This window comes from Panthera tigris, chromosome C1 (assembly GCF_018350195.1).
Source record: "Panthera tigris isolate Pti1 chromosome C1, P.tigris_Pti1_mat1.1, whole genome shotgun sequence".
Classification (NCBI taxonomy): Eukaryota; Metazoa; Chordata; class Mammalia; order Carnivora; family Felidae; genus Panthera; species Panthera tigris.
In genome coordinates, this window is record NC_056667.1 from 82,628,439 (window position 1) to 82,645,084 (window position 16,646).

At 31.4% G+C, this 16,646-nt stretch overlaps 1 protein-coding gene across 6 annotated transcripts in view; it reads right to left on the minus strand.

Annotated features, from left to right (window-relative positions):
• Window positions 1-16,646, minus strand: part of DPYD (dihydropyrimidine dehydrogenase) — an 851,480-nt gene that overhangs the window by 722,364 nt on the left and 112,470 nt on the right. For all 6 annotated transcript variants that reach the window (XM_042997970.1, XM_042997965.1, XM_042997967.1 and 3 more), the window contains exon 3: window positions 10,550-10,632. In XM_042997970.1, coding sequence (XP_042853904.1) covers window positions 10,550-10,632 — 83 coding nt within the window. The remainder of the gene's footprint in view (window positions 1-10,549; window positions 10,633-16,646) is intronic.

Here is a 16,646-nt window from a genome sequence, read left to right on the forward strand (position 1 = left end):
GTAAATCTTACTTACTAGCTATCTTCACCAATTATCAGAATAGGACACTTTTTTCCCCCAAATAAACACAAACCCTCCCAATGGATGTAACTCAGTGTATATCATAATAACCTGTAGAAATACTAGATAAGAAAAGGTATTAATTTTCTAAAAGTAATGTGATGATATATGAGAAATGAGAAGTAGTGTAACTAAACTACAATGTGTACCTTCCAGAAGACTATTACAGAAAAAGAAACAGAATCAGTTATTATTTTATAGTATATGTATAATAAAACAAAACTAATTAGAATGGGCAATAACAAAATATGCCAATGAACAATAATGTATTATCTATAAACCTATTCTATTATTCTTCTTAAGTTGTAGAAAATGACAAGCATAATTACAAAATATGTATTCAAAACATGTAAACCACTAATTTTCCACTTGTAAAAGCCTGATTCAAAAAGCAATTTACTTTATGGTTTACTTAAGCTTTGCAACTACATTAAAATATGATAGTATATACACAACAGCTTGTTAACAAGATTATCATAACATTAAAATCATAATGTGGCACTTCAATTATGGATACTTAAAATTAAAGCTAATCCTCACAGTACCAATTTTTATCTCCTAAATAATTTTAGCTATTAGCTGCTCATTCAAAGTCTGTATCTAAAATGATAAGCATTCTAGAGTAAGACTTAGCTCTGCACTTTTCTTTCGTAGCAAAACAAAAGCTGTATCCCTTCCTTTCTAGTCTTTAATATACAATCTTAAACTACTAATGGGAAAATACAATTTTTTTTATTTTTTAAGTTTATTTATTTATTTTGAGAGCAAGTGAGAGAGCACGAGTGTGGGAGGGGCAAGAGAGAGGGAGAGAGAATTTCAAGCAGGCTTCTCGCTGACACAGAGCAGGGCTCAAACCCACAAACCATGAGATCATGACCCAAGCCAAAATAAAAAATCAGACGCTTAACTGACTGAGCCACCCAGGTGCACCAAAATCTAATTATTTTTTATCATGGTTAAATTCTATTTATGTATATTGCTGCTAATTTGTTGTTTTAAATATAAACATCCAATATACCAATGATTCATATTTTCTTTTCTAGTTTTATCATTCTAAAGTTACTGAGTAGTCATAAAATGGTAATTATAATTTTATTTTCTTCTACAAATACTCCTTTTAAATAGTGTCTAGCACATAGTAGGCACCAAGTTGAATGAACACATGCTTAGATTAAGGTATAGGCTAACGCATTTTATACATATATAATTTAATTAACCTATGCCTGATTTCATTTGCTGCTGTTTTAAAAAATTTATCATTAAAGATAATTCAGTGTGGTCACCAAATCCATATGTTAGGTGATCAAATGCAGGAACCTACTGTGGGCATAGTAGAATATGTGCCTCTTTATAATAGAAATGACAAAGACAAGGTACTCTCCTCTGCATAGAAGAAAAGAGGATACTCTTATAATTTGCTGACTTGGGGGGTACTTTTTAGAGAGATACCTGCTGATCCCTTTAGTGAAAGACAACTTGGAGAAATATAATTATGAAGGATCAAGACATTTGGTTAAAATGAAAAGTTAACACATTGCCTCTGAACCCAATATTGCAGGTCAAACTTTTCATATAGTTAAAGAACAAACACAGATACACACATATACATGGGCATTTATGATTATAAAAATAATGTGTTTATTTTTGAAAACTTTGAAAGCAAAAAAAAAATGTTACAAATGTTAAATCATCTGTAATTGTTGATATCATTATATACCATACCCAGAATTTTTAAAAAATTGTATTTACTTTCCATACTATTTAATAATTTGATGATTTTACTAGAAGTATCTTGTTAATGCTTTCTCATTTTATCTTTTATTTTACTACAATGCAAGTTCAATTTTTTTCATACCTTACATTCATCTTTTACATTACTCAAACTCACTATTCATAAATATTTAGGTTGTCTTCCTATCCCCTTTCCCTTTTTTTACTATTATAAAAAAAATTCATTGAATCTTCTTGTACATAAATCTTTGTAATCCTAATAGATATGTCTAAAAAGCATAGAGATCTCCAAATTCAAAGATTTCCTTGACTGGGATGGGAAGATTTAGATAGAAATAGAAATATAGAAAGTATACATTTACATATACAAACATACAAATTTACACATATTTAATATATACATACACACAAAAACTTACCTACAAAAATGATTAAATAGAATAATACTATCTTACCTTCAAGTCTTAATCAGATAGACAAAACTACTCATAGAGACGATTTTTTATTCCAGTACATGTAGAAGTACCACTTAAAGAAATAGTGTAGTTTAACCATTATGCTCAGCACAAGCTGCAAATTAATATAACTAAAACATTAATATAACAATAAGCAGCTAAAACAATATCTAGGTACCAGGAGTAACATAACGCTTAGATCAGTTGGTAAACAGTCCCTTTTACCACTGGATATTAACAGAGAAGTGAAATTAAAGATGAACTTTCTAGACTAATACATCTAGAAGAGGAAAACTGGAAAAGACCTCTTTTAAATGTCTCTGAATCTCTTCTTAGACCTGAGTCTTTAATGAAAAATTTAGATTGTTATTTATATATATACCTTCTACCTATCAAAATCTAATGATTCTAAAGTAAAAACACAAACACATTAAAACAATATTAACCTTTTGACTTAAATAATACTTAGAATGTATTTATACCTCTTAAAACTATTTTCCAAGTTCATATAGTTACATTTTGTTTAACTCTGTATAAATGGCTGTGCTTATGGCACAGCTATAATTACAATTACACACACCAGAAAAAAAGCCAGAAACATAAAGTGTGCAACTCAATATCACCATCTAGTGACAGAATTCCCAACACGTGATGAAGCCAAGCAAAAATGAAAAAGAAATTTCATGTTTGTCCTGGAAGTTCATCTCCATAACAATAATCTAAATATAACAGGTGTCACTGAATAGGTTTGGCTCTGCAAATAAAATACTAACCTCTAATTAGCAATGTTTGTATTCCAAATATGTAATTTATATTTTCTCGATAGAAGTATAACCACTAATCTGACCAATCTATATTTTTGTGTATTGTCATTTTCTAAAACCTTCAGACCACATTGTTACTTTTTCTTCTTTATGAACTATATGTACCCATTTCTTTTTCACAATTTGACACTCCCGTTTCTCAAGTTATTCAATTCAAATACCTTCCAATTTCACATATCTATTCAACATGTCCCACTACTGCCTCTGGAACTGAAAGGGGGATAGAGAGACACAATGTTAAAAAGGTTCCACTTTTCCCCTTGATGTTTAGAATTTATTACAGGGTCTAAGACAGGTGCAAAATATGATAATACAGAAATCAAATCACTTTGGCATGATAAGAAGGTTGAATTGGCAGTGATAAGGAGAAAATATGATGAAAAGAAGTTGTGAATTTTACCTCTAAACTCACTATTATCATACTATAGACAGAGATTTAACCTAGAGATGCATTTTTCCTGTCTTTAAAATGTTTTTTTCTTATGTCATCATTTTTAGAAATCATGTACAATATCTCCACCTAGCCATAGAACTACAATGAGCTCTGTATAAGTGAGAGACAAGAAATATTCACTCTGGTATGTTACATTCTAAGGCTACACTATAGTTTTCCAGTCAATTCCATTATGTATGACATATGTAAATTCTTTGAAATAATCACTGAAACACCATTAAATGCAAATAACATATACAAACATTATAATACTTTGTATCATCCTTTTATTGTTTCATAAATTACAAAGCTTTCTCTCCTACATTATTGTTGTTCATCATATCAATCCTATTAAGTTTTTAATCCTATTTTACAAAAAAATAAGACAAAAAAAGATTAATTTACCTAAAATCACAGTTGGAGTCTAAAATCTGATTTTTACCACTTATCCTAGTATTCATATCATATTTTATTCTTTCCATTTTTCCATTTCTTACTTCATTATTTTTTGAATCATTCATGATGTGCTCCTATTATAGAAAATTTAGAACAGAAAATTATAAGCCTGAAAAAAGTATCTGTTCGCCTAGCACCTAAATATAATAGCTATTTTAGTATATTTTAATCTCATCTTCTTTCTCTGCATTCTTTATATTCAGTGGAGATAATGTCCTACATGCAATTTTGTTTCCTGGTATTTTTCAGTGAACATTTTAACACGAGGACTCTTGTGTCACTAAAAACACTGTGGTGAAGATCATTTTAGTATCCAGATAGGGTTAAAGATGCCACAATTCACCATTACATGTGTGTGTATATAATATCACATATGTTACACAAATATATGTTTTATAAATATATTTAAGTTTATATATCTATATAAAATCATATATGTGTATATAAATATACACCAAATGCATTATATACATAATATTCATTTCCTTACTTGTTTCCTTAACAGTAGACGATTGGGTTCTATTCAGTTTGTTTACTGTTATATTCTAATAGTTTGAGAAACACATTGAGATTGCCCATAATTTCTAAGTCTTCTGAAATAGATTTATTTCAGGAAGTTAAATTAATATGTAAAAGGTATGTTTGCTTTAAAGCTTTTCATACTTATTGGAGTGATCCTTTCCTTAAATGCAGCAGTAACTTCCACCCCTATTGAGCTCTGGGAGTGAGAAATGGCTGTCTTGCCATTCCATTGCTAACACTCAAAAATTTCCTCCCTGCTGAACTGCAGTAATATCAGTAATCAAGAAATTAATACATTTTTAATGTAACTTAAATTTTGTTGGCCATTACAGTTGAATATTTTCAAAGATTTCTTAATCATACTTTGCCAATTATCCATTGAGCTCCTAATCTTTCTGAATCTCTTAAACACACAGCAATGTAATACGCTGATGTTGTCTTTTAATTTCATGATTTCTTTCCACGAACAGAAGCTTTTTTAATGCAGGCAAAGCTTAGTGATTTCTTCTTCTACTCTTTAGCTTATCATCTCTTTCCCTGTACAAACCTCAAAATAAATAAATAAATAAATAAATAAATAAATAAATAAATAAATAAATAAATAAAACTGTTGCTTCCCATAATCTAGTGGACATTGGCTATTTCATTTATTTCATTTAGTTCTTTGATATACATGAAACATCCTTCAGCACCTGTGTAAATATAAAGTGATTTTTTTTTTACAAATAACTAAATGGCTGCCTCTTATACCACTTATTGTGTGATTCAACATGTCCTGGATGATTTGGGGTGCCTTATAATATAATAAATTCATAGGATTGTCATAGGAACTACTATCAATACAACCACTAATTAGTTATGGGTAATACATAGAAATGCTAATAAATTTCCATTTTTATCTTAAATCTGACCACATTACTAAATTATTTTATTAATTCCTAGCATGTTATTGTTGTTAATTCTCTTGAGCTTTTTACATATAAGTCATGCCTTTAGACAGTAATAGTCATTTACCTCCTCCATATCAAGTCATATTTGTTCATTTTGGTTTTACATCCATTACTGTTATGAAACTAACTTTTACTCTTCATTTTTTGAGAGAGCAGTGTGTGATGTATATGTGATGTGTGTGAACCTGGTTTAGCTTTACCCTAGCCACTCCATTTGATGAAAATTCCATTCATGAGAGACAGACAAATGTCACGTTAGCAACTCAAATATATACCTGTAGGGTGATGCTGTCCAAAGAATAGCCTGTAACTACATACAACCATTTACATTTAGATTAATGAAAGTTAAATACAATTAAATATTCAGCTCTTCAGTTACAAGAGCCATAATTCAGGTGCTTAGTATCCACATGTGGCCACTGGCAATCATACTAAACAACACAAACATAGAACATTTCTACTAGAGAGTTTTACTGCAGTTCACAGAAAGTTCTACTGGGCAGCACTTCTCTAGATATCTCCAGGAGCCACAGAACACTGGCCAGGAATGCCGCCCACCCTTCTCTTCTCAGGCACACCACTTTACAGTTCCAACTTACTCTGCTGGAGAAAGTTATTTATAATTTTTAAATCTCAAAATATGTTTCTTTGTGACACACATTTTCCTAAGCCCAATATTTTTTCTTAGGCATCTGGTTAGACTCTCCTCCTTTCTGATTTGATGCACTATTCTTAGAAATCACATCCTTTCCAATGGCTACAAGTATCAAAATACTTAACAAGTCCAAATGTGCACATCAACCCCCAGTATTTTCCTGAGTTGTAGAATTATATTTTCCTTCTGCTTATTGCAAATTTATACGAGTTTGCCACAGCTATCTCAAATTAATCTGAAAACGAAAATATTCTTCCTTAACCCTTTTTTTCTCTCCCTATCCCAATTAATATATATCCAAATATTCAAAATAAAAACATTTGACTTAACTTTAATAAACCTCCTTATTACTTTTATCTTTAGCAACAATTCAACAGATAGTTATTGAGTACCTACTATATGATAATACTATGGTAAGACTAAGAATACACAAGAGGGCAAAAGAGCAATCCTAGTTTCATGGAAGTTACTATCTAGTAGGACACACAAATAAATTATAATTTATTCAAAAAGGATAAGAATAATTTAAAACAGAGCAGCACAGATTAAATCAAGGTTATGATTTATTGAGGCTAAGCCACAAAGTCTTATCAGATCTACATTTTAAATACTTCCATATTTCCCAAACACACTCCCCTCTGTTGGGCCTTTATCTTAGTGATGTCACTGATTTCTCTAGCTCTCTCATCCCCTCAACTGCCCCCTCTATTTTCTGCCAAAACAAATTTTAAATCATTTTTTCCCCTTTCTTGGTATTAGCTAAAACCTGATTTATTTAGATCAAATACCTGATTTACTTAGCCTGTACATCCCAGATTAGTTCGTAGCTCCTTGTGTTTTTAACATAGCTGGCTACAGGTCCTCACATCTGGGGTAGGAAGGATGTATGGGAGGGGTCTAAAATGACTTATGAGCTGGGAATACATGACAAAAGAATGTGTTCAAGACTACATGGCAAAGACCAGTCATGAAGAGGGATTGGATGAGATGACAGAAAATTGAGCAAGGACAGAATCCTCTTTCCTATTCTAAGAACTTTAATAAACCAAGTTGGAGGTATATCCAACTTGGTGACAGCCCCCAAACACAGCACTCACAAAACGTCAATCTTCAGATTCCATCCATTTCTGCTCCAGCTTCTCCAGGCTAGACACGCTCAGAATGAGAGCACCACTGCAGGTGTCCAGGGTCACCTGAGGACTGCTGTGGAGATTAAGCCACTGAGAGAAAAGAATGTTCCCACAGCTGAGCTAGGCCATGTCCAAGGACCAAGAGAAAAGCTACCATGGAATACTGCATCTATCCCTATATTGTATCTTCTTCCCCTCTAACAATTCTACAAAATTCTAATTTTTACATTTAATCCTATCACCCCTTCCTTAAAAATAATGACTTCCTTGGGGCGCCTGGGTGGCTCAGTCGGTTAAGCGTCTGACTTCGGCTCAGGTCATGATTTCACGGTCCGTGAGTTTGAGCCCCGCGTCGGGCTCTGTGCTGATGGCTCAGAGCCTGGAGCCTGTTTCGGATTCTGTGTCTCCCTCTCTCTCTCTGACCCTCCCCTGTTCATGCTCTGTCTCTCTCTGTATCAAAAAATAAATAAACGTTAAAAAATAAAATAAAATAAATTAAAAAAAAATAATGACTTCCTGAAATAATTTACACTCTTTATCATGGCAAGCTAGACTCTATCTAACTAGCCTCCAGAATATGGTAACAAACACATTTCCAGCCAGCCTCTTAAGGCCAATCCCTATGGTCACCAAAGTTTTCAGCAAATTATTCATACCTGTCTCCCACTGCCCCTTCTCACACTCTGAGATTCTGAAATGCTTACATCATCCTTGCCAACTTCATACTGCTTCATTTCCACCCAAGGATTCTTGACATGGAAGGAGAGATGTTACTGACTCAAAAATTCTGCCTATGTGAGTTTTGTGGGAAAACATATTCAAAAAAAGCTTGAAAAAATTTGCTTTACATCAGACTACTTACTGTTCCTGAAATACATCTTGCACCTACAGGCCTCCATGACTTTGCTCAATTCTATTCCCTCTACCTGCAAAATTGGCCCTCTTTCAAGGCCTAAATCAAATATCTTACCCTCCCATAGTTTCTTTTGATCGAGACACCCTTCATGTAAGGCAAACATTGATCACAGATTAAAGAACAATTAATTTTTGCCCCTCCATGTTTCTCCTCTTATTCTTAGTAACATAGCATCACAACTTTTTTCCAATGCTTCTATAATCTCACATATAAAAGAATGAGCTACTGCTACATTTCCTAAAGGCAAAAAACAACAGCAAACACAAAAGTGGTGGGCCCACAGTGTACTAAATTGCTGAATGCTTTGGTTACTAAATTATTTAATTGTGTTTAGTGAATCCAAACATTATGAATATGTGTGTGCATGTGCATGTGTAAAATATGCAGCTTATGTAAACAAAGTACATTAAACAGCCATATAATTAAAAGCTGATTTAAATTATCTAGAATACTGCTTTATCTGATAGCATGAGTGATTGAGAGGTTATTCTAACCAGGTAATACTTGTTTTTCTTATTAGTTCATCTCTACTTTTTTAAAAGCAGAATATCCTAGTATTTTCTAAAAAGTAAGTATTACAAAATTTGGCAGAATAATCTCTTCATACACAGTTCTCCCATAATTCAGTTTGATTTTCCTTGATGACAAATTTTCTACACTAATTACATGTCCTTTCCTTGTTCATTATATTTCCCTCAGTCACATCCATTTTCATTCACATTGCCCCTTTGTAATTCTTTCTATGTTTTAGGCCTTCAGTTCTTTTATTCAAAGCTTCAGAGCTGGCATTCTCTTTGTCTTCCTGTGTGTCTAGGTGTTTACTTCAAACTGAGTAGATATAAAAATACAGGGAATAACTGTAGCTTTCTAAATACATATTGGTGTACACACTTAATATATTCAAATTTATTATCATTAGCATGTGCAAAAACAATGCCTTCAACTTATAAATGTGGTAGTTTTAGACACAAGATAAAGACTGTATTGAAAATAGGAGTTCATTCATAATTTCTGCATTGGCTTTTTCCACAATATGTTTTATACTTTCTTTTTAATTTATTACTATTTTTCAAAAACTAACTTTCTGTGAATGTCTGATTGCATTTTATAGGTGCAAATTCTCTATTGTATATTCAGTTCTATTTTTCCCTCTTTTTTTATTAGTGAAGACATTAACAATAAAATAGGCTCACTTGCTCCAGCTGGTAATTTCTCAGTACTAGTAATATATTATTCCTCTTTTTGTGACATCATAATCATCTATACAGAAGTACCATGTATCTTTGTGTAGAAGCTACTGTTTCCATTAAATTTAATTACCTCCCCCTGTGGTTTTAAATAGAAGTGGCTTCAAAATGAGGGCAGCTTCTATTAAATTTAATTACTTTCCCCTGCTGCTTGCATGGTAAAAGGAAGGTTACTAAATGAGAGCAGCTTCTAAACTAAAGTATATGGTAACTGTGTGCTAGCAATAACAAAATTGTACCCACGTTCCCTTCTAGAAAGCCTCATAGGTTTATCCTTTCTCTTATTTTAAATTATTTTTAGCCTTACGATCCTGAAAAAAAAAATGAGAACTGCATTTTAAAAATCAATTGTAGTTTCATAGGCTAAATAAAGGTAAATATACTACTTCTGTACGAATATATTGGAAATTATCCGACTCAAATGGGGAGATGAAGCTCAGAACTTTTAAAATTAATTTCATTTATTGTTTTCTAGCCCTAAGGATGATGAGTTTTATTCCTTACACATTCTTAATGTCTACTAAAATATGGATTTAAAGACTGATTCTTAAAAGTTATTAAAAAGGTATCAAGTCTGGCGGAGATTTCAGAGAAATATTTAGAAACAGAAATGTCAAAAGTGAAAAAAGCAAAAAAAAAAAAAACAAAAACAAAAATCAGGCTCATTATAGACTACTGTATTTGAAAAAAAGTGAATCTATAAGCTTTAAAATAGTGTGTAAATCAGTTTAAAAATACTATGATATAATCCTATAAAATCTAATAGAATATGAAATTTTAAGTACCTCTTTTTAAATTAAATATTAATTAGGAGAAAATACTACTCAGTTTAACCACCATTGTTCTGTTTATTTTTTTATATTCAGGCAGAATTTAGATGAACAATATTTCCATTCAATCACACAGTTTAGTATAAATATAAAACAAGACACCCCTTAAGCATTTTAAGTAACAAATTAAACATTTACATTTTTTACTGTGCACTGAGGCTTAACATTTATGCAGCTTCAAAACCAAAGTACAGCCTCAAGGGAAGTCTCTCCACTGACAAATTAATACCTTAGAGAACAGAGCTGAATGGTGGCAATGAACTCATTTGTTCCCCCAATAATGAAGAATGACTTTTTCTTTACCACATCTGTGACTGTTGCTATGGTGACCCAGACTTACCTCATTGCTTCTCGGAGAGCTCCTCGCTCACCAAGAGTCGTGTGCTTGATGTCATCAAAATTATTCTCCAGCTTCTCGCATTTCTGCAACATTTTAAAAAATGTATTAATCCTCCAACATCCTGAGATAAAATTGTATCTATGCAATTATGTAAAAATATAATTGATTATATTGATTATGGACTCATGAAAAATATGCACACAACTTTAATTGGGTAGGATTCATTAAAATTGACAGTGTGAATTCAACAGTAACAAAATAAAAATGTCATGATACAGCTATCACAGAAGTCTTTTTACCAATTTTTCAAAATGGAGTAAACAGATTAAATCAATTTTCTATAAACATAGCACAACTTTTAGAGCTTTGAGGTTTGAAAATTACTTCACTAAAATAATCTCAAATATAGCAAAACCAATTTGAATTCAAAAGAGAAAGTCAATAAAAGTAAGTTTGAAATTATAATAAACTGTATAGGATAAATATCTAGTTCTAAAAATATTAACAATTACTTACATGGAAAGATACAGCTCAGCATAAGATAATTATACAACTTCCAACATTTTGGAAACAAAATTTTAGAATAAGATCTTTAAATAACAATTGTGTATATATTTATAAATAGATGTATACATATAGATATGTTTAAAATAAATAAGTCCAATTCTTAAAATTAAGTGACATTATATCATGTTCTTAGCATTACTGAATTGCTTTTTCTAAGTTTTTATTTTTTTAATTATAATTCTGAATATATTTTTAAATGTAAAATTAACTTAATCTTACATGAGACTAATAAGTTTTGAGAAGATTTATGCAGTATAGAATTAAATTTTTGACTAAAAACACATCCATGAATCTTTTGGCATATTAGATTTTATATATAAGTTAGGTAATAAAATAATTAGATTTAGCATTTTAGCTAATCTAACAAACGAAAACTAAATAACAATGTGTTCTTTCCATTTTAAATTACACATACATATGCTGGATTTTAGAAAATTACAGAATTTAGATTAATAATTTTCAATGTGTAAGAATTAATTTAAAAACTATTGATATATATGTGTATATGTATATATATGTGTATATATGCATATATATACACATATATATACTATTTTTACCTTGATTTAAGTCAGCAAAATTGGGCCAAAGATCGTTTTAACAGATAGTTATATGCTTTCATAGTGAAAATCTTGAAAATTATGTATACATATGTACTGTGTATATATATATACACACAATACATATACATATATACCTAATACATATCCATATATACTGTATATACTACATATATATATATATATATATATATATATATATATATACTATTTATACCTTGATTTTTTTTAAGTCAGCAAAATTAGGGCAAAGATTCTTTCAACAGATAGTTATATGCTTTTATAGTGAAAATCTTGAAAATTATGAAATATATCTAAAACACTTTGAATTCTGAACAACAGTCCTTTTTTGGATATATAAATTGCAAATATCATCTCCTGCTCTATGTCTTGTCTTTTCATTTTTTAGCAGTGTCTTTTCATGAAGAAAATTTCTTATTTGTAATGAGGCCCGATTTATTATTTTTTATGGTTAATAGTTATTGCCTTTTGTGTCCTCTTTCAGAAATCTTTGGCTTCCTCAAGGTTATGAATATATATTCCTATATTTTTTCAGTAAACTTTATTATTCTGCATTGCACATTTAGATGTTCAATCTTTTGGGATTGACATTTGCATAAGATGTGAGATAGGAAATCACATGATATAAGTAATTAATTAAATCAATAGTAATTATTGAAAGGACCATCATCCCCACTATAGTTAATCTTTTCCATAAAGTAAATCACAGTATATATTTGGTCTGTTTCTGGAGTCCATTATGACCCCCTACTCAATTTCCTATACTTGTGCCAGTTTCACATTATTTTAATTACTTACACCTATAATAAATAAAAAACTCCTACAGATAAATATAAAAAGGACAAAAAGCTCAATGACAATAAGCAAAAAACTTATACAAACACTGTATAAAAGAGAATATCCAAAACTGCTAATTAAAAAAACAATATGCTGAATATTACTACTCGTGAGAAAAATGCAAATACCATTACACACTGTGAAAATGCCTACAACGTAGATTATATAGAGCACTTTTTGAGTATAAAAAGCAACTGAAGCACTGCTGATGGAACTAAATTGTTACAATCACCTTGTAAAGCTTTTTGAAGTACTTTCATAAGCTGAAATCATGCCTAAGAATACACCCAGAACAAATTTATAATAGGTTCACCTAAATCCATGTACAAAAATGCTAATAGCACCATTATTCAAGATAGCCCAAAACCAGAAACAAGTCAAATGTCCATCAAGGTAGAATATATAAATAGGCCATTATATACAATGGAAAACTACACAGCAATAAGTATGAACAAACTACATGGGGCACGTGGGTGACTCGGTCAGTTAAACCTCTGATTTAGGCTCAAGTCATGATCTCAGAGTTCTTGAGTTCAAGCTGCACGTTGGGCTCTGTGCTGAGAGCTCAGAGCCTGGAGCCTGGAGCCTGCTTCAGATTCTGTGTCTCCCTCTCTCTCTTCCTCTCTCCCCTCTCAAAAATAAATAAAGGTTTTAAATTTTTTTTAAAAAAAGAATGAACTATAGCTACATGCAGTGACATGGATACATTTCATAGATACAATATTGAGCAAAGATGTGACACACAAAGGAACAAATAGCAAAATTATTTCACTTATGTAAAGTTCAAAAATAATTAACCTACAGGTGCCTGGGTGGCTCAGTCAGTTAAGCATCTGATTTTGGCTCAGGTCATCGTGAGTTCAAGCCCCACATTGGGCTCTGTGCTGACAGGTTGGAGCCTGGAGCCTGCTTCAGATTCTGTGTCTCCCTCTCTGCCCCTCCCCCATTCGTGCTCTGTCTCTCAAAAATAAACAAAATTTTAAAGAAATTTAAACATTAAAAAATAGGCAAAGCTACAGTGAATGATCCAAAAATGAAAAAAAGAAAACCATCCATTTACATAGCAAAAAATAAAAATATTTCTGAATAAATTTAACAAAAGTAGCATATGATTTGTGCACTGGAAAGCACACCTCAAGATAAAAATTAAAGAAGACAAAAATAAATAGAAAGACATCCCATGTTCATGGATTAGAAGACTTAATAGTGTTAAGATGGTACTACTCCCTAAGTTGATCTAAAGATTCTATTCAATTCCTGTCAAAATCCCAGCTGACATTTTTTTTGCAGATTTTGACAAGCTGATCTTCAAATTCATACAATAACAAAAAGGACAAGGGTAGTCAAAACATTCTTAAAAACAGAAGTGAAAAATTGAAGGACTTATATTTCCTGATTTCAAAACTGACACTAAAACTAAAGTAATCAAGACACTGTGGTACTGGTGTAAGAACAGAAACACAGAGCAACATACATCCACAAAAATATTTGTATACAAATGTTCATAGCAGCATTATTCGTAACATACAAAAAGCAGAAAAAAATTCAAAAGTCAAAAAGTCAATAAAATCATAAATGTAGCATATTGATACAACAGAATATTATTTGGCCATAAAAAGAGAAGTTCTGATACATGCTACAATATAAATGAATCTTAAAAATATTATGCTAAGTGAAAAAGCCAAGTAGAAAAGGCCATGTTGTATATGTATTTCCATTTTTATAAAATGTCCAGTATAGCAAATCCACAGAGACAGTAAGGAGATCAGAGGTTGCCAAAGACTGGAAAGAGTGGGGGAATGAGTGATGATGGTAATGGGGTTGCTTCTGAGGGAGATGAAAGTGTTCTGAAAGAGTGGTGATACATGCACAACTCTGTGAATATTCCAAAAACTACTGAATTACACACTTCAAAAATAGTGAACTTTATGGCCTGTGAATATTATCTCAATAAAGCTCTTATTTTAAAAACATGTAAAACTAATCAAGATGTTAGAAGCTGGTGTATAGTACTACAGGAGACAAAAGAGGGTCTTCTAGGGAACTGTTTAATTCATTTTGTGAAAATTATGGAATTGCATATTTAAGATCTATTTTTCCGTTGTATAATTATAGTGCAATAAAAGTTTTTAGTAGAGAGTTTGAATTCTGGTTAAGAAATCATAATGCCTCTGTGTGTGTGTGTGTGTGTGTGTGTGTGTGTGTGTGTGTCTCAAAATAAATTAATTAAAAAAAAAAAAAAAGGGAGGGTGCTTGGATGGCTCAGTCGTTAAGTGCCCCAACTCTTGATTTTGGCTTAGGTCATGATCTTATGATTTGTAAGATCGAGCCCTGTGTCAGGCTCTATGCTGATATTAAGGAGTCTGCCTGGGATTCTCTTTCTCCCTCTCCCTGACCCTCCCTTGCTCGCACTCTCTCTTTCTGTTTCAAAATAAACAAACCTTTAAAAATAAAATTTTAAAAATGATAAAGAAAACAAATCATAATGCAATCACATAACACTACAGTTAAAATTTTAAAAGGCATATACAAAAGTTCAAAGTATCTACCAGTAAATATTAGCTACCAACTAATAATCATGAAATAACATTTTATAATTTATTAAAATTCTGTATGAAAAAGCCAATCCTGTAATGAAGTCTAACATCCTTATTGAAATGAAATAGTAACTCAGATTATAATAAAATGTTGAATAAAATAAAATTCAAAAAAATGTTAAATAAATGTTCTTTCATGTTACAGTTTTCAGTATTTTCCAAAGTTTGTTATGGGTTTATATTTCTTTTGACTTAAAAATAATTAATTAATAAAGACACTTTTAAAGTTTTGGAAATATTTTTATATTTTATTTTGAATATGCTGGGGTTTTTTAATGTTTGTTTGTTTACTTATTTATTTATTTTAGAACAGATCATGAGCAGAGAGAGGGGCAAGAGAGAGAGAATCCCAAGCAGGCTCCCGCCCTGTCAGCACAAAGCCAGATGCAGGGCTCAAACCCACCCATGAGTTTATAACCTGAGTCAAAATCGAGTCAGTCACTTAATCAACTGAGCCACCCAGGCACCCCAAATATGCCATTTTCTTAATAGAATACAATAAAATAAGTGCTAGGAATAAAAGAAATTTAAATATAAAACAGGATTTTTTCAATACTTCTTAAATTTTTCTGTTAATTATGCACTGAATTAAGATTTTTCCTCCTAAAATTGTTTGCCAGTAAGCTCATGAAACTTTTCACATTTCAAATTATCCAGAACATTTCCCATCATCTTTATTTTTTTTTTGTTTAAATTTTATTTTTTTTAATTTACATCCAAATTAGTTAGCATATAGTGCAACAATGATTTCAGGAGTAGATTCCTTAATACCCCCTACCCATTTAGCCCATCCCCCCTCCCAGAATCCCTCCAATAACCCTCTATTTGTTCTCCATATTTAAGAATCTCTTATGTTTTGTCCCCCTCCCTGTTTTTATATTATTTTTGCTTCCCTTCCCTTGTGTTCATCTGTCTGTGTCTTAAATTCCTCATGTGAGTGAAGTCATATGATATTTGTCTTTCTCTAATTTCGCTTAGCATAATACCCTCTAGTTCCATCCTTGTAGTTGTAAATGGCAAGATTTCATTATTTTTGATTGTGGAGTAATACTCCATTGTATATAGATACCACATCTTCTTTATCCATTCATCTATTGATGGACATTTGGGCTCTTTCCATACTTTGGCTATTGTTGATAGTGCTGCTATAAACATTGGGGGTGCATGTGTCCCTTCAAAACACCATACCTGTATCCCTTGGATAAACTCCTAGTAGTGCCACTGTGGAAAGAATATCCAATGGAATAAAGACAGTCTCTTTGGTAAGTGGTGCTGGGAAAACTGGACAGGTTTCTTTACTTTTGCATACCCAAGGAGAAGTATAACAATTTACACAAAGTAATAAAAAAATAAAGCCATGTGGTAAATTCAATTATATCCATTTGCTACATTCAACCTATAACAGCTTAATGTTAACAACTGCTACTCAAATAATGCCTTTTGGGGCAAATGAATACCTAAAAAGATCCAAACAAAACTACTAGGTATATGATCTTCGGAATATACCATTTTAAC